The 27315-nt window shown below is 32.8% G+C and overlaps 2 protein-coding genes across 2 annotated transcripts; both read right to left on the bottom strand.

Annotated features, from left to right (window-relative positions):
• Nucleotides 1-361: 361 nt before the first annotated feature.
• Nucleotides 362-2125, bottom strand: LOC129310794 (uncharacterized). The gene is made up of 2 exons (XM_054952707.1): nucleotides 1934-2125; nucleotides 362-1114 (listed from the first exon to the last, which is right to left on the bottom strand). The coding sequence occupies exons 1-2, from the start codon at nucleotides 2123-2125 to the stop codon at nucleotides 362-364; spliced, it is 945 nt and encodes a 314-aa protein (XP_054808682.1).
• A 15901-nt stretch (nucleotides 2126-18026) lies between these two features.
• LOC129312180 (SKP1-like protein 1A) lies at nucleotides 18027-20708 on the bottom strand. The gene is made up of 2 exons (XM_054954804.1): nucleotides 20324-20708; nucleotides 18027-18405 (listed from the first exon to the last, which is right to left on the bottom strand). Exons 1-2 carry the CDS (start codon nucleotides 20612-20614, stop codon nucleotides 18232-18234), a joined length of 465 nt encoding a protein of 154 aa, XP_054810779.1. The 5' UTR covers nucleotides 20615-20708; the 3' UTR covers nucleotides 18027-18231.
• Between the last annotated feature and the right edge of the window lie 6607 nt (nucleotides 20709-27315).

The raw sequence follows: 27315 nt of genomic DNA, 5'->3' as shown, positions 1-27315 counted from the left end.
CTCCTTCAACACTTGTAGTACTATTCTTAGATGCCTTACATGTTCTTCCTTATCTCTAGAATATATCAAGATGTCATTAATGAAAACCACTATAAATTTGTCTAAGTAGTGTCTGAAGATCCTATTCATGTGTCCATAAAGATGGCAGGAGTATTTGTCAAACTAAAGGGAATTACCAAGAACTCATAGTGCCTGTATCATGTCCTAAATGTAGTCTTAGGCACATCATCTGCCTTAACCCTCAATTAGTGGTATTCAGACCTCAGGTCACTTTTAGAGGAAACTGTAGCTTCGGCAAGTTGGTCAAGTAAGTTATCAATCCATGGCAATGAATACTTGTCTTAATTGTCACTTTGTTGAGTTACCTATAGTTAATGCACAATATCATACTCCTATCTTTCTTCTTTACAAACAACACAGGCAATTCCCACGGTGATACACTCGGCCAGATGAATCCTTTCTCTAACAACTCTTCTAACTGCCTTTTCAATTCTTCCAATTTTACAGGAGCCATACGATATGGAGCCTTAAAGATTGGCTCGATATTGGGTACTAAATCAATTGAGAATTCAATCTCTCTTTCTGGTGGCAATCCTAACATTCGGTCATGAAATACCTTTAGGAACTCATTCACTGCACCAATCATGTCAATTCCTCCATCATACACGTCATGTGTAGAACAGTAGACCATAAAAACCTGACAACCCTCTTTCATTGAGTTCTCTACTTGTAGGGCTGACAAGAACTTGAAAGTCTCATAGTCCATTACTGACAATGACTTGATAGGTTCAAGGTTAACAAATGTTGCTGTGTAAATTGGTAAGGAGACTATCTTTCTATTACATTCGAGTGTCGCACCATTTGCAAACAACCAATTCATCTCTACTATCACATCAATGCCACTCAAAGGTAAGTAGATCAAGTCAATAACAGTGACTCTATCACCAAACTTTAATTTTAGTTTCAAACAAGCCTGACTGGTCCTCACAGATGCACCAGCCAGTATAGACAGATTCATGGAAAATGGCATTTCAAGCACATGCAACTTTAGTCTCTTAGCACAATCATCAGATATAAAATAGTGTATGGCACCAGAATTAAACAAAGTATCTATCTAGTGACCACAAAGTAAGATTTTACTTCTAATTAGCTTTGGTGAAGCATTAGCCTCTTCTCTAATCATAATGAAGACTCCTCCTAGGATAGCGGATCTTTGATTAGGAGCAAGTGCAAAACTTGGCTATATGTCCTACCTTGTTGCATTTGAAGCAAACCCAACATTGCCCTTGGTGATGTTTCTCGCATCTATTACACTGCAGAGCTCTAGCTGGCATCATAGTAGATGGAGCCGTAGATCCCTACTGGGAAGTTTGATTTTTGACCCCGCCCATACTCTTCGGGATATTGCTCCTATGGTTGGATCCCCTAGTTTGGGACCCCTTCTAAAAGCTCTTCTTGCTTCCTTCAACACTGTACCTCCCAAACATACTTAGGTTAAAACCTGACTTCTAACTCACTCTGCCCATAGGGCCTGTATAGGAAGAGAATCTCCCTTGACCATCTCTCTTCTTCTCTTCTACCACCCTACTCCTTCTGGCAATAGTTATAAACTTGTTACACATAACCTTGAAGGAAGTAATGTCAAAGGCAGCTAACTGCTGACTGAATTCAAGCCTCATCTTATCAAGAAACTACTCAACCTTCTAATACTCATCATCATGATGACTTAGGTAGGTGGAGTACTTTGATAGCTCATTGAACTTTGCTATAAACTCCTCCTCATTCATATTTCCCTGTTGAAGTTTGTGAAATTTTACCTCTTTCTCTGCTTGAAATGAGGATGGAAGTAATGGCTGGAGAATCACCTTTTAAACTCTATCTATGTTAGTTGTGAGCCATCTACTGGCCTCATACTTTCCTATTATTGCTTTACTGCATCTTCAAGCATGAAAGTGGCTAAAAGGACCCTCTTCTTAGTCGTATAGGTCATGACTAAGAAGATGGTCTCAAGCCTATCGATCCACTTCTCAGCTGCTCGATCTTCCACAAAACCCTCAAAGGAAGAAGGATTCAACCTCGTGAATTGCTTTAAAGCCATATCAATGGAGCCTTCTGACTCACTCATCCTAGGCCGCACTAGTCGCACCGGCCTTTCAGGAATACTTTCCTCATAATACTCTTCATCTCTATGTCCATGCAGCTCAGTGTGCACATCATGTCGGGCTTCCTCTTAGTCAACCCCAACTCTCTCAACTGTCTTGCTATGCTTCCCAGGTCTTCTTCTGAGGATCACATCATACCCATCCATTCTTCTCTGGATGTCCATTATCATATGCCTTATTTCATCTAGGGCATTGTCTTTGTTACCCTGTTAAGGTCCTAGTTGTTGCTCTTAGTTTATCGGTTGTTGTTTTGGTCTTTGCACATTCTCTGATACATTTCCTACATTTGTGGCTCTTATTTGCACCATATTCTCCCCTCCTAAGGATGGAAGCAATCCTAAAAAGGAAAAAGGGAGTTAGTACTAACTCGATGAGGAAAATAATAAGTGTAATAGGATATTGCCAATTTTTTATATGCAATGCATAACAAATCTTTAACCATAATTTTACACACACCACAGACCAATTCTCAGAACCAGAGACACTGATACCAAGTTAAAACATTCCCACTCCACTAATTATAATTAACCAATATAACTCCTAGTAATCCGAGACTTAACTCAAAAGGGTAATTACTATGGTTTAAATTAAAAACAAGGGATTCCAAGTCTTTTAAATAAAAATAAGTTAAAATCAATCAAAATCTTTCATATCAGAGTAAAAATAAGTTACAGAAGCATGGGATACCTCAGAGGAGAGAAAGAAGTCAAAAACAGTTGAAAAACAAAACATGTGCTATAATACAGGGCAATGCACGGTAGCTCGTGTATACTGTGCTGCAGTGTGTTGCTCTCTGTGCCACGCGTTGCAGCTCACACGCTATACGCCGTGGCGTGTTGGATGAAATTTCTACTAATTCTGCTGTCATTTAACAGCAGAATCGAGGAACTTCCAACTCGCCTCAATACTCCATCCGACGTCTGAATGACGTGATCTAGGTGTCTATAAAAAGCTCTTTACATAAACTAGCTAATGGCATAGGTTTCACTTCCAAAACATGTCACAGTAGGAAGTTGGATATCCAAACACATTTAAACCACTTTTTAACACTTTTACACAAAATGGGTGTCTAAAACCCTCAATAAGTGCTAAAAGCTTTTCCTAACACTTGAACCATATCCAATGGATCTAGGACTACTAGTACAACACATCACAAGTATTGAAACCTTAGTATAACAAAAATTTACTCCTCAACCCTATTTTACCAAATATAGAGGGGGAGGTAATTTGTCATTGTATCTTGTCTAAATCATTCAAAATATGTTCAAATCGTTATTTATACACTTGCATTAGTATTTTAGCCCTATAAATATACATATACATATATATATATATATACATACCAACATATATAAAGACTAAGGGCCCAAAATACAAATCTAACTTTTCCAACAACAAAATAGTATAAGTGTGTTTGCATGCATCCTAGAATTGATAATTCATATACTATTACACAATTAAATCTAAACTAGAGGTATACAGTAGGAATATACTAATTCTCTACCTCTTTAGCCTTCTCCCTCTCAACACTTGAGCTAGAGCCTGAAAAATGTTAAATGAAAAGGGTGAGTCGAGCCACTCAGTAACCAAGGTTAAACCTACCCTATGCAGTTATATATAAATTATAAACTAAATACATGCACAAGGAAATCAAGTATGCAAAACATGCTAGCATATATCATATCTTGTCATTTATCATTAAATATCATCTCTAACTCTCATAACTAAGTGCATTGTAACCATATTCTCATATATGTGACATGACCTATTATTCATGTGACTTGCCACCACTTAATATGTGTGACACGTCATATATTTACAATGATCAACCAACCTTATATCATCCTTATTTCCTCAGACTGAAACCGTGGGCTATAACACTGATTAGGGCTTCGACGTGTGACTGGACTACCCAAACTCACCAATCATGAGGTTTGACCTGACTAAAGATCACAGGACTCACTCTCGAACCATGGCTTCTCCCATTCTCGAATCCGTGGGGTGTCTCATACCTTAGGCTCTTCTCCTCATTGAACCGATGGAGATAGCTAGATTCTAGTCCCTCAACAAATTGTAGGACAGTCCCTCAATAAACTATGGGACAAGGCTATACCCCATGCATCAGAGGGCAGCCTAATTACCATATGGATTTTTTCTACTCTCAATCCCTAGGAAAACTCTCGCCACTGATCATGCCATAATTAATACTCACTCGTTTTCGCTTTTTTGCTTTCATATACTCATTATTACAACAATTACGTTGGGATTATGACCATATGCTACCCAAGTGTGTATTCTCATCATTTTTTTCAAAATTCATTTCTTATTAACACACAAATACCTCTACATATCATCACATTCATTTTTCAAAAATCCTCTTGACTTCACATTTTGCATTTTCAAGCCCAAAATAGCTTTTTCATACGCTCATAGAAACTAATATATGGTTTTACTTCAAAAATCCATCCCATGCATATAACATTCACAATTCACATTTAGTAATCAATTAATATTCAATTAACATAAAACTACCCAAAGTAGAGTTTACCCCAGTTACCTCAAACCTTTGAGAGGTCAAAGGTTTACCCCTCAATCAACTAGCTTCCAAACTTGAATTTTCAATCCAATAGGTGACCAAGAGCCAAAACTACAATCAACCAAGTTGAGTTTCTTCAGTATTACCAATCCAAGCATGAAAATCCTTAATTTCTACTTCTAAATTGCCCAACATTCTCTCTACAAGAGTTATAACCTGTCCATTAGGTTTATAATTACCTTTAGCCTTCAATAGCATTAATGAGCCATTACATCCCCATTAATGGCATCACAAACTTCTAATCACCCATAATAAATGAGATTTTTATATATTAATGGTGCCCAACAACCCAAGACACCAAAACTAATTGTACCTAGGTTTAGACACTCTAATCTACCCTCATTAACTTCATTTGAGTCAATAAATTTAGACCCATAACCTATATAGACCGAAATTCTACTTTCACTATCAAACCCTAACCATAAACTCATAAATGTGGAAGAAATGGGAAGATTAATGAGTGTGATACTTACCTTAGGTGTTTGTAGCCTTTAAAATACTCCCAAAGTCATTCACAAGTAAATTGTAATAGAGCTTTGGCACGTCTCTTCATTCTCTTTTTTCTCTTCTTTCTATTTCTGTCTCATTTCGCGCCTGATAAATTGTAGAAAATGGCCATGCGCCACGGCAAACACACAATGCGCCATGGTGCATAGCACAAAGAGGTCCTCCCTCACTCAAAAATGTCTGTGCACCGTGGCTAATGATCTACAATTTGCAGCGTATGGCACAACAACATCAACTCTTCCTTTTCTTCTCCTTTTAATGTTCGGGTAGCCCACCTCGATACCAGACCCACAACTAGGGCTAAAATACCATTAAATATAATTATGAGACCTTTCTGGCCACATATCGCTTCAACTTACTTAATTACCCTAATTAAGTTTAATTAATCAGGGAATTAAAACTTGAAATGTTACATTATGTAGTGCATAAAATGATTTGAAACTGAACATGTTTTATAGTATTGCGTGATTATTGTGTGAAATGGAATTTGATTGAAATAGAGCATTGACATGTGATTTCAAATGAAATATATATATATATATATATATAGTGTGTGTGTGTGTGTGTGTGTTGTGTGTTATGTAAGAAATGAATAAAGTGGTACATAGGAACTTTAAATGGTTCAGAAAGCATGATCATATGGGTAAAGTTTACCCAAGGGGAGAAGATGATTAAGACCATATGGTAAGGTTTTCTTAGTACCCGATAGGGTGTGGTGTTGGAAATAATTCTTCTTAGTGCCTATTGAGATATGGTGTTAGAGAAGATCTCTTTAGTACCTATTGAGATGCAGTGTTAGAGATAAGAGACTTTTTAGTGGCTTTGTGATACGGTGTTGGAGTCAACAACACCTCATTGTATGTATTAGGGAAACCATAGTTTGTATGTACATTAGGACATCTTTAGCCAGATGAATCTACCACTATAGGTGAGCTCAAGGCCACTGAAAGTGTATATTGGTATAAGGTGAGCCTATGGTTCCATGTCGAGGTGATTTGCAGGTTTGGTTTGTAGTGATTATGCTAGCATGCTAAGTAGGACATTGAGATATGTTATGAGAGGCTATGGAATCCTATATGATGGATGAAAAGTTGAGAATGAAATGAGACATGTGATAAAAATATTATTTTAATGAGATTTGAATGATATATTATGTTTACTTCCATATTGTTGTATGTCATAGTCAATATAAGTAAGTTATTCTGTTACTAAGATTTTTATCTCATCCTCATGATTACATGTTTACGGGACCAAGCAGTGATCAAAGCAAGGGAAGATAATCAAGATCGACTTGAATTGTTAGAAGCCGTGTGGACTCAGAGTTTGTGTAATGAACTGGCTAACCTGTGTATATATGTGTAAATGAGTTGTCATAGGGTTATATACATGGTTTGAATAGAGATTGTGTGAAATCTAGCCTAATTGTGTGCATATATGTTGAATTGAAATAAGGGGCAATGATTTGAGTAATTGTGGTTGTGATTGTTGGTGAATATTAAGCCCAAGAGACAAATTATGATGAAATGAGTAATTTGGGGCTAAGATTATATTATGAACATGAATATGTATGAATGTGTTTGGAAATAGCCAAGTAGGCTAAGTTATATCAAAAAATGGCAAAGTGTGTAGAGTTAGTGAATTGTGGAAATTGGCTGTAGAAGGGTCAAAATTCGATATATGAGTATGATTAAGATATATTATTGTCAATTAGGTATATTAGGTCCTTTTGGACTTGATTCAAGGCCTTGTGTGGTCTAATGAGAGAAATGGATCAATTTGAGCGCTTGGGTGCGTAAATTTTTTAAAAAAAGTGACTGTTAGCACCCAGGTGCCCAAATTTTAATTTGACCGTTAGATCATGTCCAAACCTGTCTCATTAGTTAACTTACAAGCTAAGCTTCGTGTGGGCACTTGAATCACTCCAATCAAATGTTATATGTGAAGAGGTGCACGCCGGAAGTTCATCAGTTTTGCTATCAATATCACAGTAGAAAATTTGACAGGTGCACCGTGACGTATGGTGACACATGCTGCAGTGCATGACATAGAAAAGTTGAGCATGTGGCTCTGTGCCACATGCCACGGCACACGTTCTACACACTACGGCATACGGATCGAATTTCCAACTTATTTTTGTGATGTAAATGCATGCAATTGAGATAGAAATGCTAGCGAGTTATATCTACTATGTATTAGATAAATGTATGATTTGCTTCTGCTATGTTTTCCTCTAATTGTATTGTGGTTTTGGATGGTTTGATGAAATGATTTTTTGGGCCCAAGCTTTTCAAACAAACTTTGGTTTACTATTTATTGTGAGTGATGTGATAATACTGTAATCTTCTCCTATAATGAGTTGATATAAGAGGAGGTTACACAACTCTTAAGACTTGACTAGTCCTATTTTATCAATAATACTTGCTACAATCAGCAAGTTATTACAACTCACTTGAAAAATCTCTTTCCAAGATTTTAACTTAGTTGTAAAGGAAAAATATCCCTATGAATAACTATCTATAAAGAGTAGATAAAATACAATTAAAGCTTGAGAACTAATGAGAGCTTTTTCACAAATTTGTCAAAGAGTTGTTATATCAATGAATACAAGATCTTTGATGCATAAAAGAAAATTTTCAAGAATGTTCACAATTAGAATGGCCCACTTAATAAATAAAATTCTGCACTCTAAACTTGAAGTGAATCATATATATAGTTTGGTAAAGTTCAAACCATTAGAACAGTGAAAATAGTCATTCGTGACATTTCAATCATGGAATAGGATCATTCATGTGTGAAATGGAGTATGGCCAAGTTCCAATCTTGTATATATGACAATTCAATCATGGGTCCCTTTACCTCTCACCTATCAAATGGCTAGTAGAAAACCCAAGCCATTCTAGATGTCAAATCACATATGGATCCCTCTTTCTCTCACACGTGAAATGGCTGACAAAAATTCCAAGCCATTCTAGATGACAAATCATGCTTAAACTATCAAGCCTTTCAAGCACAGATTGTCATATGAAATTTTCATCAACTGTGTGACAAATCATGCGTAAAGCCATAGTGCATTCAAGCATGGATTGTATGATAGGAACACTTAGCTTCTTTAAGTGACATATCATGCTTAAGCACATTACAAATCAAGATTGAATTGGTTTGATTGGTTTTAGGCTCTTTTATATCAGATTTAAGTTCAAGTGATCAAGTGACAAATTAAGCATGCAAATTCTCCTTCCAAGCATGAATCATCACTTCTTCTAAATGCAATCTAATACCATATGACAATTCAAGTGTGTGACAAACAACATTTGTAACATTCTGAGTATTCAACTTACAAATTTAAGCATTTATGAAAGGTAATTTAGTAAAAATCAGTGATTCATGAATTAATGATATTTTTGGGACACTAATATAGTTTGTGGACCTTTAGATAGCTTGTCGAATGAGCTAAGATGGTGTACAGGTTAATTAGGCTCGAGAGGGTGGATAAAATGGCATGTGGCACTTGCTGTGCTATGTGACATGGTGCATGGACATCGTGCTGTGGCACACGGCCAGTTTCTAAGTTAAATCAGATGTGAAATGTGTATGATTTCAAAGAGGGGAAAAGAGAGAATTGATAGAGAACTTAAGGAAGAGGACTTGGGTTCTTCTAGAGCTTTATCTTGGGAGCATTTCAAGAGTATTTTGAGTAAGAAACACCATCAGGTAAGCTTCCTATTTCCCTCCTTCCTCTTTTATGCAAATTTTAGTAGATTTAGGTATTTTTGGGGCTTGATTTCATCTCTCCTTAGGATTTGACTAAACCGATTGCCTTAATTAAGGTCTTGAAAAATTAAATTAAGTTTCTAAACCTTGGTTTATAGATTGTGTAGTGATTAGGATTTGGATGAATCCTAAGTGAAAATTGAGAGTTTGAGAGTAATGTGGGTAAAGAAATGGTGTTATTTAAGTTTTTAGGTGTTAAATGGAGTTAATCAATGTGTTAGAAGTGTTGGTTATGTTAAAATGAGATTTTAGGTATAATGGATACCTGAAATTTAGTGATTAAAGGGGTTTAATTATAGTAATAATTTATGATTACCATTAAATTGTGTAGTTTATATATTGATCGAGTGTTGATACATGGGTAAACCTTGAGGAGCAAAGATTATACCAGAGTTGAGATAACTGAATAATTCACTCTATTTGATTAAGTGTTTAATTGTTTATAAGTAAATGTGTAACCTTACATAATTGTGTTTTGAAAGTGTTGCATATTGGGAAATGATTTCGTTGTTCATGAGAAATGATTTTCAAAATGATGAACTTATGACAGTTTCACTTTATGAATAATTTATAGTTTTGATATAAATATGCGATATTTATGAGAAGTGTAAGCATGATCATAATAAGAGGTGGGAGTTCACCCGTAGGCAGGAATAGTAGAAGTCCATATGGCATTTATCTCTTTAGTGTCTATTGAGGCATGATGTTGGAGATCAACTCCTTAGTACTAATGGGAGATGCGATGTTGGAGATTTATGCTCCTTAGTATTAATGAGGTGCAGTGTTAGAGTAACGACACCCTGAATTATGTGTGATAGGGGAAATCATAGTCCGAAACTAAGATAGAACACTTTTATTCTGGTGATTCTACTCATGAGGGTGCTCTCAAAGCCAATGTGTATGACGTCTAGTTTAATAGAGCCTATGGTTTCAATCAGGGTGATATAGAGGTTCGTGTAACATCTCAAATTTTTTTTAGGACCCAAATTTAATTTAAAATAAAATATCTATAGTTAAATTAAAATCAAAAATAATTTAATAGAGGTCCAAAGTTTGAATTTTACTAAACAAAAGTTTAGTTTTATTTTATTTTTAACTATGGAGAAAATTACCAAAGTTGACTCGAGCTTTTATGTTATAATAAGAAATGTTGGGCCCTTCCCTATAATTTTCTCCAAAATAGTTAGATCAGTTTTTTTAAAAGGGTAAAGAACATAGAAAATGTAGAAATGAAACAAATGAAAAGAACAAAGAGCATGAGAGAGAGAATGGATGAGAGAGTGAGAGAGGAAGAAAGTGAGGGAAGCTAGAGCTTGGATTCGAGAGATTGTATTGTGGCTGCGAGCTCGGTTACGTGATAGGTAAGTTTCCTACATCAATCTTCTTCCTTCCCTGTTGGTTTTCTTGAGTTTTTAGAAAAGGTAAATTCTAAATTTTCATCCCAAAGCCTTTATTCTTATAAGCTTTGGTTTCTTTAGATTCTAGGGAGGATGTTTTGAGTTTCAATATGGTGCTCTAATGTTTTGAGTGGATAATTAAATGAAAAGAGGTGTTTTGGGCACAAATTAAATCCCGAGAGATTGAATTTTACTCTATAATGATTTAAGCCTATTGATTTAGTTGTAATCATGCTATTTGAAGCCAATAAGATTTAAATTAAACTTTAATTTTCATTATAAGGGCTCATTATGAAAGTTGGTAATACTAAATGAAAAATTTTGGCTGATTAAAAATTATCTGGTTTGAAAATTTGCCTAGTGGTGGCTAATAAATAGTTTTGATGGTTAAGAAGTACTATTTAAATGATTGGTTTAATATTTGGACCATTAGGATTGATTATGACTCATTGAACCAATTTGTGTGGTATGAGTTATAATCTTTATTTATGCTATTTGTCATGATAAGTGATATGGATCACTTATATATTGTAGGGATTGTTGGTGGAATTTGTTTGAAAGTAAAAGGACAAGCCAAGTCATATTTTTGTACAAAGGGAGCTCTTTTGGTACAAAAGGGTTGACGTAACATGGAAATTTATATTTTTATTGCTTTGTTTAGCTATTTTTAAGTAAATAATATTATCTAGCATGCATTACATGTTTTAAATAATTGAATGCAAATAAAATGTGTTTTATAAGGGTTTATGGGATATTACTTTAATAATAATGCATCTCTGTTTACTATTTACTTAATAATGATGTTATTTATAGAAATAAAATTATTAGCATGCATTGTAGTTATAAAAATGAGGAGTTGCACTTAGGGAGTGCAACTAAATTTGGTACCTTAAATAGGCTAAAGAACTGCTTATGGAATGAATTATGAGTGTTATACTACCTTAGAGTGTTGAAGTGGTCAATACTCAGGAAAGGTAAAAAAGGATAGGAGGCATGATGTCAGTGGGAGTTCACCAAATGGAAGATGCGGTCTTATGATATTTTATGGCTCATTGTCAGTACTCAGTGTTGCCTTTCGTATTATAGGCTCAGTACACTAAAGTGGTTAATGGATTGAGTGTTGACACCTCTCAATGGGGGAGAGAATCTGACATATGAAGTAAGAGGTTGAGTGCCTGGGCCAAGGTAACCCTCACATGGATAGTAAGTTAGGCTGACTTTGGGAGGAAGTTAGTTTCGACTACTCAAGGGCACAGGCGGTTCAGTGGATCAGATCATGCTTTGGTTTATATTTTGTGCCAATGGAGGTACAGTAGGTATATGGTTTGCCTACATGCTAAAGAGAGCTAGGGGCATTTCGTTGGTCAAGAAAGGCCATATCAGCCTAACTCATGCATTCAAGCATTTTAATTAGTTAATTATATGTTATTTTTAATCTATTATTTATTTACTTGACTATGGCTTTCCATGTAATAAGGAATATCAATTTCTCTGTTACTGAAACTGTGGTTGTCTCACCCCTTTCTTTACAACATTTACAGGTCTGAGCGAAGGATCTAGTGGTAGATGGAGAAAAGAGCCAAGCTAGGAGTATGCTTGTAATTTGTAAAGAACAGCATCTCCTTTTCTTTTGGGCAAGTATATTGTAATGTATTTAGGATTAGGGTGTTAGTAGGATGTGACTATACATATATGTGAATATGTGTAGATTGTGTGCTTGTGTATGAATTTTTGCCGCTTGTAGATTTGTGTTTAGGAACTTGGTTATAGTGTGCAATTTTGATGGATTCATTTGGTAGACCAAGTTTTGACTACAAGAAAATGTTTATTTTGGTGTATATATATATATATATATATATGAATATGTGTGATTCTACACGCAATTGCAAAATGATTGCATTGTGAATTGTATGCTAAGGGCAAACATACACTTTAGATAAAGAGAGTGGGTATGTGGGCCCCATGAGGATCTTTGAGCCAAGTGAAAATATTTAGCACATGCATTTATATAAATACATGGTATTTGGATTGATTTTTGACCACTCTTGTATGATTTGTGCATTTTGGGGACTTAAGGTCTATTTTGAAAAATGACACTCAAGTGGTCAAATTTTAATATAAGGAGTTTTTCTATTATTTAAATGTTCTATCAGGTACTCCTAGTCCTATTTGACGTATCCAAAGTGTTCCCACAGGTTTGTGACCATTAGGATAAGATTTGCTCAATTTTGAAAATAGTTTTTACCAAAAAGATGCACTATTGCATCCGAGTATCCAAATTTCAATTCGACATTGGATTTTCGTGAAATTTGGGTCACAAGTAAAACATTTTTTAATCTTTGTGTGGGCTTTAGAATAATCTCAATCAGACATTGTACGAAGAAATGGTGTACTTTGGAAGTTGGTCCAAATGTGCTGTCATGACAGCAAAGTTACTGAATTTGCAACATGCACAAATTTCAATCTGTCTATCAGATCTTTTCAAAATTTGGTATGCTAGTAGTAGTCTTTAAAAGTGACGTGTGGGCTCTAGAATCACTCTGATAGGAAGCCAGATGATGAAATTATGCACTCCAAAGTTTGGTCCAGAAGTGCTGTCATGATAGCAACTTTGTCCAGTTTTGTAGAGTGTCCAAATTCTAATCTGATTGTTAGATCTTTTTAAAATTTGGTATACTACTAGTAATCGTTAAAAATGATGTGTGAGTTTTAAAATCACTTCGATCAGAGATCGAACGACGAAACGGTGCCTCTTAGAAGTTGGCTCGGGTGGGTTGTCATGGCAGCAATTTAATGCTATCATGACAGCATCTTTTTACCCCGCTTTTGCTAGCTTGCTTCTGTGTGCTATAGTTAGAACCTATAATTTTTTCTAAAGGTTATAAATGTTTATTTTGCGATGGTGTATTTGTTTAGTGATTTAAATGATTTGTTTCCTAAGTTGATTTTAGGATCAACTCCTTAACCACACTTAGTTTATTTAAATTGTATGATTTTTAGATAACACTCGGGGCAAGTATTACAGTTCGGATGGTAAGATGATCATACTAGAGTATGGAAATCGCTTATGATTATGGAAATGCTTATGTTTGAATATGCTAAGTGATGTTTTTTACATATATAAGCTTTACTTGTTTACGGTTGAACATATGAATGTTATGCCTACTTAGGATCATGTGTCATTTTGTAATCACTTGCATAAGAATCAATATGTAAAAGTGCGTATCTCGGCCTAGAATGATGTATCTATGTTGAAATTGTCGTGAAAGATCGAGATATTAGTGCAAGTGGTATTTTTGTGTTGTTTATGTGTTAGATTGGCCAAATTGATTATTATTGTGAATTATAGACACCGTTTTGAATTTATTGTGAAATTGAGGTTTTGGTGGCCAATTTGTGTTTGGATTGTTATTGATGTGATATGATTAGTCTATCAAGTTGTGCGTGATCCATTTGAGTTAGTCCAAGTGGTTCCAAGGCTATTAGCATTGGGTTGTGAGTTTTAGACACCCTTGTGTGTGTTTTGAATTAAAAACAGACTAATTTAGGTTCAGGAGTTCAACTTTTAAATGGTTAAGTGTTTGGGTGTGAGACTAGTGCTACTAGCTAGAGGGTCCAAAGAGCTACATGTGAACACTTAAATTGCTAAAATCGAACATCGAATGCCAAAATAGTGCATGAAATTTGGTCAAAAGAGCTGTCATGACAATAAGGTTGCGCCACAATGCACTACACAGAGAGGAACGTAGTTCCTCTATGTCATCTGCCATGGAAGGTGACACCTACGCCACAACAAATAGGGCCTTTTCTAAAAAATTTCCAGAATGCCCATTTGTTGAATTTAAATGTTGAATTGGTTTCTATGCCTCTGCTTTCTTGTTTAACTTATTTTAAACCACGATTTGAGCTCAAACATGCTTTCAAAAAGGATTTTCTTGGAGTCCCAATGTTTTACTTTTTACCTTCTAAGCCCTCAGATTATGATAACTTTATATAGGGAATTTAATTAACCATAGTTATTACAGTGGTGTTGTTGGAGTATTATTCTAGTAATATAAAGGCAAACATTACAACATTCAAATGTGAGTTGGAGTACAAAAGCTTTACCAAGACATCTCACATGCACAGATGACAAATTATGCTTGGATCATTTCTAATTCAAGCTTGAAACTTCATGCAGTGTGCCCAATGTGACAAATCACGTGTGAATCAATTTTGATTCAAGCCTGAAACATCATGCAATATAATGTCTAACTTATATGGTCCAATTTAAACGTGACTCACTTTATATTCAAGCTTGAGTTGATTATGACTAGTCCTAATACGTACAATAATGATCATTTCAAGCGTGGATCATCATAAATCAAGCTTGAAATGGACAATTAAACACAAGTGCACTTTAAATGTATGACATTTAAGATCAAAGGACTTATGAGCCCAAAGTTGATTTTAAAATAATGCATCCATATTAAATCAATGACATGTGATTAAACTTTCATAGTTTTCACATTGAATCTAAGAGAAATAAATAATTAAACCTATAAAACTTCTTCTTCTCTTGATTCTTTATGTTCTTGGAGGTTTTGTCACTTCAATGAATCTTGATGTCTAAATAACTAACAAATACCTCTTCTCTTAGTTTTGTAATTATTAAAATACATGATTCAACATAATTCTCATCGCTTCACTAATTGATCAAAAAAGTTTCTCCTTGTATCCATCGTAGACCTCCACACCCATCTCCTACATTTACTTCAAATCTTTAATCAACGAAGCTAAGTACAGCCCAAAAATTAATGATGACAACACCATAAACTTATGCTTCATGCACAACCCTATAAGGGGTTATAAAACATCCAAATCACTGGTCATGTATTGTGGGTACTACTTTGTATACCATGTTAGTTCATTCTATCAGTGGACACGTAAGGTGTAGGTTTCCATCTTCTTCCCAAAACTCAGGATACATAAGATTAAATATCTTCCATTGAAGAGAATCTGCAAGATTTCATAGCTTTCCATCTTTAATTCTCTTGTTAGCATGCCATGTTAAGTATTTGGCATCTTCTCTAATGCTATACAGCAATACAAGCGTTTGAATTTTAGTATGATAGAAAAATACCACAACTTCTTCACCAAGCTATATCCATTTCGCTTGTATCATGAGGCATTGCATTTTAGATACTTATCAAATGATACGTACTCATTATGAAATAGGATACAATCAGTAGGACATATATATTCTCATAATTCATCCTAATAGAGTATTGCATCTTTTTGGCTTCATATGTTTGAGATGGAAGCTTGTTGTCCCTGGCAACATATCTTTCAGCAGTTAAGCAAACATGTGAAACTTTTGTTACATCATCCGTTAGCTGCTTTTAAATTGTACAATTTCATAACAGTTACCAATTTTGTGAATTTAATACAACTGAAGTAATGAGAATGTGGAATGTCTGGATGCCTTCTAGTTTGTTCTTTTAAGGAGAGGAACTATAGTTTAATCTAGAGCTCTATACCTTTGGTTAGTATATTCATGTAGGTTAGATCCTTTTTGGACCATGTATTAGCTTATAGGAAAATGACAATTAAGTCCTAAAAGATTGAATTAATGATAGTTAAGTCTTAGATAAAATTTTCTACACATGAAATTATAATATCAATTCAAACAATTATAAATAGAAATTCTCATTACAATCTATGAGTTAGATTTGATACTTAAATATTTATTTGTAATTGAAACTCCTAAATTTGTAATTATCTAGATCGATATTTCCAATTTAGTTTTTAGGAAAAAATTGCCAAGGACTTTCTATTATTAATTCAATGTTTTGGACCTAAAAGTCATTCTTCCTTAGCTTATAGCTTCAGTCATCAGTAAAGGTTGGAAAATGAGAGATAAGGGAGGTCAGGCATTTAGCATCACGCTTGCATGATTTAAAGCTTTTCTGTCAAAGCTGATTTTTAAAATAGTCTCTGAACCAAGCCTTTTTTGGGTGCGTGTACTTAAAGGAAAATATGGTATTACTAATGAAACTAGCTAGATGTTCGTAGAAAGCACTGGTCATACTTCTGGAAAAATCTTTCCAAAAGTTGGCAGGACACTATGTTTCACATAAAGAGGCTTCCAGGTGATTGTCAAAAAAAATCAAATTCTGGTCTGATTACTGGGTTGGTAATTGTGGACCTCTAAAGAATTTATCCTTTGATGATATTCCTGAACAAGAGCTACTTGGACCAACTTTTGATTTTATTAATGAGGAAGGACAATGGAAATGGGACTCTTTCCAACATTTGCTGCCAAGCTCAACACTTGAAAAGAATGCAGGGATTAAAATTAATGTGGCTGAATCAGAAACACCAAGCTTTACCTGGAATCTCAATGCTGATGGTATAAATTTACTGTCAAATCCTTTTATATTGCCCTCCAATCTGCAGAATGGAATAATACAGCAGCTATTTACTAAAATTTGGAAACTACCTATGGCATAACGTGTGAGAATATTCATATGGCACATGGTTAAGGGGCAATTGCTTACAAATGCTGAAATGTTCTGTAAGAATATGACAAGTGACCAACGATGCTCTATCTGTCACGCGTCTGTTGAAAATATCAACCATATCCTCAAGGAGTGCCCTCTAGCAGCGAATGTTTGGAAGAAAATCCTTCCTACTGATATGTACACTGATTTCTCTGTTATATCTTGGCTGATTCTCTGCCTGCAAAAGTCCCACCTGGATACATCTTGGAAGATTGGATTAATAAGTATAACATGCTGGAAGTTGTGGGAAGTACGAAACCTTTGCATTTTCATTATTGAGTCCTTTTCCGTAGATGCCATTTTATCCCAAGTTAGAGCCATATAACCATACACTGAGAGCCTTTTTTAGTTTTCATATTCTGATGTAAATTGGTAGGAAAAGCTGCCCTTACTTAATGTCTGAAGTGCTTCGAGCAGGATTGCCTAGAATAGAAAAATACCCTTGGCAAACAGTTTTCCCATAGTATTATAATTATCCCTATCAGTCGGGGGGTAAAATCTAGTTTAAACTATGTTTCAATGATTTTGTGATCTATGTTGCAAATAAGGTTACGAAAATCGATTCCAAAATGGTTTTATAGAAATTATAAAAGTATTGATTTGTTTTGGTTTTAAAAAGATTTGTTGCTCTAATTATTATTAAGACATTCGATCTCATATATTACCTCTATTTTCAAGTGAATATACAAGTATGTTGCAAGGAAAGGTGCTAGAGTTAAGCCTACCAGCTCCCTGTGCAATCCGATTATTTGCACACTTTTTTTTTTCCAACTAATTCAATTGAAAATTTGTAATCACACAGTGATGTCACACAAATTTAAAATATCTTCGAAAAGGTGTTACATTCTCTTGGGGCATGCACCCTCCAATCATAAAGAAATCCAGTGAAATTCACAAGATTTGTTAAAACGTTACTTATTAATCTGCAGCACATGTTACTCATCCATGAGTTACATGATCTATTTGAGAAATGCAAGATAGTACAAGATACTGCATATTACGCGATGAATCAGAAAAAAGGCTAATAGCATTCGACAAACAACACGCCTCATAGCAAAACCACGCGAGATCCAAGACATTTAAATTAAATTCATTCAACTAATCATTTACAATTACGCATGTTTAACAAGAAATCCAAGTCTCAAAAGTAAACATAGTCAACAGAAATATAGACTCAGCGAGATGAACTGTTAAGCATATAGTAGCACACCCACATTGGCAAACCCTTGATTGTACTTTTCCAAAAGTCAAACAGTTTATTCAAATGCCCATTGGTTTTCCCGACGGACTTCCTCCTCTTCCTCAGGGGTAAAATCATTCTTGATACTAAAGGTCTTACGAATCTCCTCTGGTGTCTTCCCCTTGATCATGCCTGCCACAGTCTGACAAGTCAGATCCAGCAAGCTCTTGATATTCAAGTAGTTAGCTGCCTGAGAAACAAAATGCCACATCACAGATTAGTAATATCCTCATTTCATACTGAAAAACAATGGAAATATAGCTATAAAACACAGGGCAAACATGCAGTAATTCGGTGAAAACAAATATTTCCTGGAGACAAATAAGAATGCTATATAAAGTACATGCAATAGGTAGAGAATAACAAACATAGGCACAGTCATTCTACAATGCTAATACCCCAAGGAAACACCAAATTACTGAATTCAAAAAGGAAAGAACAGGACTATAAAAGAGAGTACAAATCACAAATTTCAGATGCAAATGAAAAGTCAAGCATTGCCTTCCAAACATGACCCATCCATTTTACTATAAAGAGTGACCATAAGCTCTAACAGGTAATCAATCATCAGCAACGAAGGAAAAAAACAAAACCCAATGTCTGTTACAACTTTGGTTAAGCTAAAACTTATCTTAAAACTGAAACGCTTTGCAACCCAGACTAAATTAAGCATGTCAAAGTTGGAGGGGGCAATGTTTGGCAGTTTAGTAGAAAATGGAAGAGAAAAGCAAGAAGGGGAATGGAATGCTATCCACCAATCCATTTTGAGTTCAACGGAGTCTTTTGGTTAACAATATTTTTCCCAAGATTCGGTTGATGATAGAGTTCAATCCCACCTAGTGAAATAAGACTTCTTGTTGTAATGAGAAGGAGAAGAAGAAAGTTATATCACCATCGACCAAATGTAGTAAAAAATATTGAATTGGATGCAGAGATGGACGTTGCTGTGTTATACTTACTGCTTAGGTTCAATTTTAAAATCCAGCTAGAGTTTGAGCCTCAGAAATTTTGAAGAAAAAGGAGCATAAGCACTCCTTTATTGTCATGAAATTCACATTCTTCAAGGATCAGAGGGGCAAATACAATGACAAGAGTTGCCACTTTTTCTTTCCTTAACATCATATAACACCAATAATATTAAAAAAAAAAAAACTTTGATTTACCAGGCTGGCTTTAGTCTCTCATGAAGAAATTAAATGATTGAGCACCTCAAAAAGGTGTGAAGCATTCTAGGGATGCCAAACTCTACCCATGGCTATCCCCATCCTCAAAAATACAACCCAATGGAAACAAGAAGTGAAAAGCATAGATAATTAAAGCGGAAGCAACAAAGTTAGTGAAGTCAGATCCACATGAAGTGGTTTGCACAAGGAAACAGGTATTCATAATGGAAACATAGGAAGAGAGAGCAAGAGAAAATGAAATAAAGAGAGAACCAATTAAACATGACAGGCCACTTATGGTATAATAGTAGTGGCACTATAATTTTGAATGACAAATAAGAGTATTAAATCCCTCCACCATTCCATTCTATACAATATTGCAATTATCATCCTGCGAACAAGATTGAAACTGCTGGCTAAAGAAAACAAGATTTAAACTAAAAATCATCCTAATCATTATATCCCTCGCCCACACGTTTCAATAAAGGGAATCGATGGACCATATTCTTCTCCAATCAGTTTTGGTCATGTCTCAGATGAAATCAAAGACATATTCAAAGATATTCGGACTGTCAGTAGGAAATCTTTGGGTATTTCGAACAATAAAAGCTGACACTAATAAAACAGCAATTACAACCCAAGAAGTAATAAGTACTTGGGCTTGGACATGGCAGGGAAACCCCCTATTGGACAATATAAATGTTGACCTACTTCCACCACGTTCTATCATAACTAATCATTGTTCTGCCTTCTTCACACAAAATTATCACAAACAAAGCAGAGCAAATAGATAAGCAATTTTTTAAACTCCCAATTTCGTAAACGTTATCCCTAATCGTCAATATCTTTATTGGAAAAAATAACTATGCTAACAACGGACAGTTATGGAACCCATAAAACAGGAAAAATGAAAAAAAAAAAACAAGCAGAGGAAATATAACTCACCAAAATGAGATCAAACAGCACAGCCTGGTCAACCCTCACGAATTCAGCATCCCAAGCCTTGATATCTTCGTCGGAGGTCTTCTCCTCGGAACTAGCGGCTTCGACGTGCTTCTTGCAGTATTCGATTACCTTGGCTAAGATCTTACTGGTCACGTTGGGCAGAGGGATGCCGTTGTCGGCACAATCGTCCTCGATCATGTGCTTGATCGTCTGCGACTCAAGCGCCACGGCCTCATCGACTTCAAAGGATTCGAGATCGGAGCTCTTCAAAGTAATTTTCCTCGAAGACATGATCTCAACAATTTTACGAGCTCTTCGATGCGAAAGCGAAAGCGAAACTCAATTCCCTAACCCTAGCTCTCTCAGTCAATATCTCTCGTGAGATGATGTATCGTTTATTTATAAAGCCTAGAGGATTTTGTTTCCTTTTTAATCCATCCGCCTTCTGGTTTCTGGGCGAAACTGAGGCAGTTTTTTAATTTTTATTTTATTTTGTTTTGGTTTGTTTTGTTTTTTTGATAAAGATCACATGTATTCGTCTTATCCAACCAAACTAAGGGTCTCAAATGTGGCAGCTATTTATTGGTTTGGAAGGTTAATTTTCAAATAAAATAATCTTATTTTGAGAATTTATTTTTAAAAAAAATGACAATAAAATTTTTCAAATTATATAAATAACAAATTTAATAACTTGAAATATCATAATTTTGCTGAAATTTCTGAGAACTTCTATATCAATAAATTTTAAGTTAAAAAGATCATTTTATTTTTATTAATAAACTATGATTTCTTATTTAATTTTTACGATTCTTTAAATAAAAATTGTGATTATGGTTATTATTTTGAGAACATGTTTTTCAATAACAAGAATTATATTTGATAAGTTGTAATTTTTTATTCAACTTTTATGATTCACAAAAAAATTGTTATTCCTTAAATAAAAGTTGTGATTGAATTTATTATTTTAAGATAAAAAATATAATTAATAAGTTATAATTTTTTATTTAATTCTTATAATTTACAGAATAAAAATTGTTATTTCTTAAATAAAAATTGTGATTGGAGTTTATTATTTTTAATAAGGATAAAATATACTTTTCACTTAAAAATTTATTAATACTAAAGTTCGTAAAAATTTCAATAAAATTACAGTATTTTAAAGGATTAGATTGTCATTTATGTAATTTAAAGAGATTTTATTGTTATATTTCTATAATTTGGCAAAAAAAATTCCATATTTTGATAAAATTGGGTAAAATTTTAGAAAATTAGGCCCAACTTGTTTAGGGTTAGTTTATTTAAGATTTTTTCATGAAAAGACTACTTTTTGAAAAAAAAAATGTTACTAAATTTCATCATATATTCATTTAAACTTTTATAACTAAACCGCATATGAAAAAAATAAATTTTTTATTATTTTAATAAAATATTTTGAATAAATTCTTAAAATAATACCATGAGAAAATAAATTATTTAAAAAATATGAAAATACATAAACATCTCATAAAATTTTAAAATAAGTAAATAATAAATTTTTATTTTATAACCAAAGATCCATGAAAATATAATAAAATCTGGCAATTACTAAATAATAACCATTATTCATTATTGTGAAAAATATAAAATTATTTTGCTTTTATAAAATATCTATAAAATCAATTTTTTCTATATCAAATTTCTAACTATTTAAAAATGATTGACTTTTTAATTTTAAACAAAGAGTCCTTATGCTTTTTTCATAAATAATCATTTATTTTTAAAAGTATATATTATAAAATATTATTTGTTTATTTAGGGCTCATTTGCTTAAGCTTTTTTTTATTAAAATACGAAAAAAGTAACTTTTAATTATTTTAAGAATACAAACAAATTAATTTCTTAATCATTTATAAAGCAATTTTGATTAGTTTCTAAAAATAATATAATGTGGTATATAAGAGAGAATCATAAAATATCATAAAAATATGAAGATACATAAAGATACCATAAAATTTTAAAATAACAAAATAATAAATTATTTTTATAAATAGAAATCCTTAAATATATCATAAAATATAAAAATAAATAAATAATAATCAATTTTTATTATTATAACCAATCAAAAAATAATACTACTTTTTTGAAATTTTTACAAAATAAGTTTCTTTTGGCTAACGTATACCTTTAATCAATTAACTTTATACAAGATTTTATTTTGGTTCCTTATTTTTATAAATTATATTTTTAGTTATTTAATCCTAACACCATTAATTTTATCATCTTAACAATGGTTAACACAAAAAACTATAATTTAAAATTAACGGTGTTAGAATTAAAAGACTAAAAAGATACATTATAATATTAAGATATCAAATTAAAATCTTATATAAATTTAGAGGACTAAAAGTATACTTTTATTTTTTCTTTTTTTTATAAAATCAATATCCAATTTAAAAATAACTTATTTCTAATCTTAAACAAAAAGCCACTTAAACTTTTGAAAATAATCAAAAATATTAAAAATATATTTCTAATTATTTTAATAAGCTACTTTAGGTAGTTTGCGAAAATACTCTCATGTATAGATGAGAAAAAATGTCATAAAAATAGAGATACACATAAAGATATTATAAAATTCCAAGACAACCAAATAAAAAGTCATTTTTTATTAATAGAGATTTGCAAAAGTATCATAAAATCTAAAAATCACTAAATAATAATCAATTTTTATTATTATCACCAAATATAAAATAATTTCAACTTTTAGGTAAATAAGTAAATGATTTCTTAAACTTACAATAAAAGAGATGGCTAAAAACTTACAATAAAGGACCCAAAAATTATAAAAAGAGATGCAAAAACATTACATGAAAAGGGACTTTTTACCCAAATTCCCTTAAACCTTTGATTTGATGTCCTTTGGTGAGTAGATTTTATTAGTTAGAGGTTATTAAGAAAATATAACAATTTTAGGTTTTCTTGAAGGGTCGTTTGAATTTCATAAACTAAGTGATTGGTGTGAGGATTCATGGGAATTTCTCTACACTATTGTCTCCTTCATACATTTTTTTTTTTGGTTGACCTGGATCATTCATACATTTCACATTGCATAAATTGATTTTAATATCTTGACCTAAGTTGAATTAATATGTCACATATTATTAAGATACAATTTTCTATTGAACATTTCATTTCTTCATTATTAGGTCATATTATGAAGAAGGAATAAAGTGTGTACAACTTACATCAATTGGTCACAATGGAAGCCTAAGGGGACGTCTCTTTGAAGAAGAATAATAATGGGTTCAAAATATCCCAAAAGAGTGTGCTACACTTGAATGGTGTTCAATTTAGCCTGCTTGTTAGCCTTCTAGAATATCAACTTGCCCATCCACTTGCACCTTGATAATATCACTTTCCCTCCAAAATTTACTAATTCCCTATCCACTTGCATGTGCATTTTTCAGCCACTTGCTTGATTACATTCTTAGACTCACAATTTGTCACATTGATTCACAACTCTCATCTTCTCCTCTTACACGAATCCTCTCACTTTCTCTCTGCTCAATTTTTCTCTCCATTTTCCCTCACTTTCCTAGCTTCATAACATTATCATTTCATTACTAAATCAATCCATCTATTCATCATTCTATTCCTCTCATTAAAACCGTCAGTGCCTTCTTAATCTTGCCTGGATCCATCGCTTAAATATTCATGGAGATCAACGCAACCATGTTCGTGACTTTAATTTGGAACATGAACAAGGGAGCTTGAAGATGAAGGTTCAAGGCTAGATCGCTTTAGAGCTATAAAGATGAATATGACTTTCTGATCTCTTCTTTCTTCTATCAATCTCTTCGTATCAATTTATTGGTTGAGTTGATATGTTTATATTGAATTGTCACTACAAAAAATTATTAAAATTGAGAGAAAATAGAGACTAGTTATATTTTTTAAAAAAATTAATTTTTAAAAATATTTTAAAATATAGGGATAGATTTAGAAATAACTTATATACACATCTAAAAAAAGCATTTTAAAATCTATCTCAACGTCTATTATTATTTATTAAAAATTTAATTTTTTAAAATTTAAAATGTCAGAGACAAGTTTAGGGATAAATAAATTTTATCCCTAAACTAGACATCTCCAAATTTATCTCCAATATTAATTTTACATTTTTTTAAAATTTAGAGACTAAATTTGAGATATTTTTTATGAATTTAAAGACAAAATTTAACCATATCTAATTTCCTCTCTATATTTCTTTAAAATTTTATAATTTTTTTATTGATTTAGATATAGAATTAGAGATGATTGAAATAAATATATTAAAGATGAAATTATTTTTTGTTTCTTAATGTGTCTCTAACTCAAAGTAGAGATAGATTTAGAGACGGAGTCATATTTTTTATTTTTTTAAATTTGTGGATTATCAATTATTTTAATACATGCTTGAAATACATTAAGATGCAAATTAATTTTAAAAGATGCAAAAAATTTTTATCGTTGTTTAATGAGCTTCCCATTCAATGTAAACAATAAAAATTCAATGTTTGTGTTCAAAAACATTGATCTTCAGAATTTATAGAGTGTTAGAAAATGTTTTGTATGTCATTTAAATCTTTCTCTTATTCTTTCCCTCTTTCTCTAACTTTAACCATTCTCATTTTCTAAATTTCTATTTAGTATTCGTAAATTTATTCTATCACCATGATTGATTAAATTTTTTGTCTCTTTTGTATTATTCATATTTTCCTTCAATACTTTTATAATGTTTAATAAATTTATTCTAAGTAAGAAAATAGTCTTGCAAAAAGTCACTAACATTATTTTGTAGGGAAAATGATAGTAAAGTCCCTTTAGATTATCTAATTAACAGTTTGGTTTCATGAAATGACATAATTCCCCTGAAGTTCCATAGAATTTTTCTATCATTAGGGAATTATAGGGAATGACACTTTTGCCCTTTATTCAAATTAAAAAAAAATAACATCATTTCCCCCATTTTAGTCGTGCACTGTGCTCTATCTCTCCACCCTTGCATGTCGCTACAACTGTGTCCCTGTCATCATCTCGCTGTCGCAATGTCGCTGTAGCCTTACTGTCAGCATTCTCATCTTCGATTTGCTTTACCTCCAGTAGCTTTGACCATCTCAACATTCCTAGTAGTAGGTCTGTTATTGTGGATTTGTGGGTGTGTTTGCATTCCCGACAATGAGTCCAGTAGCTTCTCTCCCTCTCTCCCCAGTCACACTTAATTAAGGTATTTATTCCTCTTCTCAACTTCTATAGGATTGTGTTTGTGGGTCTTAATCTAAGCTCATGTGTCTATAAAAGGCAGTACTACTACTATATCTATATGTATAGTGTAGATATTCAAAGGCATGTGTTTGTGAACATGATGAAGTCATTATTCTTGAAGCCTATACTCTCATCAAAGTCTAAATGTAGAGTATAAAAAAACATTTTTCTTGCGATGAGTTCATTATCTCCCTTACTTGAATCGGATTCTCTTGAAACCCTTCAAAATTTGTGAGGACCAGACATGAATGGAAAAGGAATGTTTTCCTCCATTGCAAAGACTCTATTTTCTTGTTTAGAGTTGCTATGTGATTCCCATAATTTCCACTACTTCAGTTCTAGACTACTAAGTGTACACCATAATGAGTTTGGTTCATGCCATGAATTAAATGCTAGTTGCAAGAATATTTTCTTTACCTATTTTACATTGACAAATGAAGAGGCTGATTTATTTCAAAGTTTCAAAATTTTTTTAAGGTGTTCATTTCGGTCAAACTCTTGCCTTTTTTTTTTTACATTTCCATCATACTTAAAATATTCAAATGTAATTACCTATAATTCTAATGCGAAGAATTGAACCAAAGGGGTAGGATCCAATTTCCCTAACCTTCTTTTTGCCACTTAGCTCAGCTTGTGTAGAGTAATCTTATTTGACTCCATGCCTCTTCATATCTTCTCATATCATTTTTTTGCCTTAAAATTTTAAATATATTAATATTGGACATAAGGAAGAAACTTTGGATAAAATCACCTTTGGCTTCACACTCACTAAAATCTTAACTTTTTATTTTGCTTGGGACATATTATTAGTTTTTTTTCACCAACTACTATTAGTTTGACATAAAGGAAAAACTTTGGACAAAAGCTTCCCTCTTTCAAGTATGTGCTGGGAAATTTTCAAGTTTTGTGAAATTTGACCACTCCATCATGTTCCATTGGCCCAATTAATGTGAAGAAAATAATAGTGACATTCACATTACTCATATCAATTAGTGCAAATTATAACCTCTGAAGATTTAGAGTTAGAGTCGAGAATATGGAATTGACTTGATGAGCTACTCTTTTAAGCTTTTTTTTTATGACTCAAACTTAAAAATTGGCAAATTTTGTTGTAATTGAGCTTATAAGTCTAAATTGTTTAAGCCTGGTAACAATGTGATCAGACTCTAACAACCCATTTATGCCTGTTTTCAATTTTAAATTAAATTCAAACTTTAAAATATATGTTAATACTTTAAAATTAGAATTTACATGACTTATTTTAATATATAGGTAATTCCTTGCATTTTGTAATTATAATTAATCATTCTCTTAATTATTGAAAGCAAATTAATTGGAACTGTGAGATATTTGGTATGATTTTGTTTGACCTTTATTGCTGTATGATTTTGTTTGACCTTTATTACTGTGACTAGTATAGATTTTAAAATATTAATAGGGAGTCTTGATTGTTTAGGATATAGAAGATGGTGAATGTGCTAAGTCTTTTCAAAAGGACTTTCTCAAGAAAAATGAAGATAAATATAAGAAAATGAGACTGCAACATAAAATAAAATTTGAACTAAAGGCTTGGGAAGAGTTGGAAGAGGCTAAAAAAGCCAAGTATGTTGAGAAGGTGAGGCAATTAAAATCTAATAGACATGTTAGAAAAATAAATACAAGGTTCCTTTTCACACTAGGTGTACCATCCTAAGTTTTCTCATTAGTAA

This window comes from Prosopis cineraria, unplaced genomic scaffold (genome assembly GCF_029017545.1).
Source record: "Prosopis cineraria cultivar Desert tree isolate PC_DT_omini unplaced genomic scaffold, ASM2901754v1 PC5, whole genome shotgun sequence".
NCBI lineage: Eukaryota > Viridiplantae > Streptophyta > Magnoliopsida > Fabales > Fabaceae > Prosopis > Prosopis cineraria.
Note: the sequence above shows the minus strand (reverse complement) of the source record. Positions and strands in the feature narration are given on the sequence as shown.

What these genes read in the sequence shown, in the direction of transcription:
- LOC129312180 (XM_054954804.1), bottom strand. Translation starts at nt 20,614, where the DNA reads ATGTCTTCGAGGAAAATTACTTTGAAGAGCTCCGATCTCGAATCCTTT. An exon ending in TGCTGTTTGATCTCATTTTG is followed by an intron (nt 18,406 to 20,323) that starts GTGAGTTATATT and finishes TTTGTTTCTCAG; the next exon opens with GCAGCTAACTACTTGAATAT.
- LOC129310794 (XM_054952707.1), bottom strand. Translation starts at nt 2,125, where the DNA reads ATGAGTGAGTCAGAAGGCTCCATTGATATGGCTTTAAAGCAATTCACG. An exon ending in CTTTCATGCTTGAAGATGCA is followed by an intron (nt 1,115 to 1,933) that starts GTAAAGCAATAA and finishes TGTGGTCACTAG; the next exon opens with ATAGATACTTTGTTTAATTC.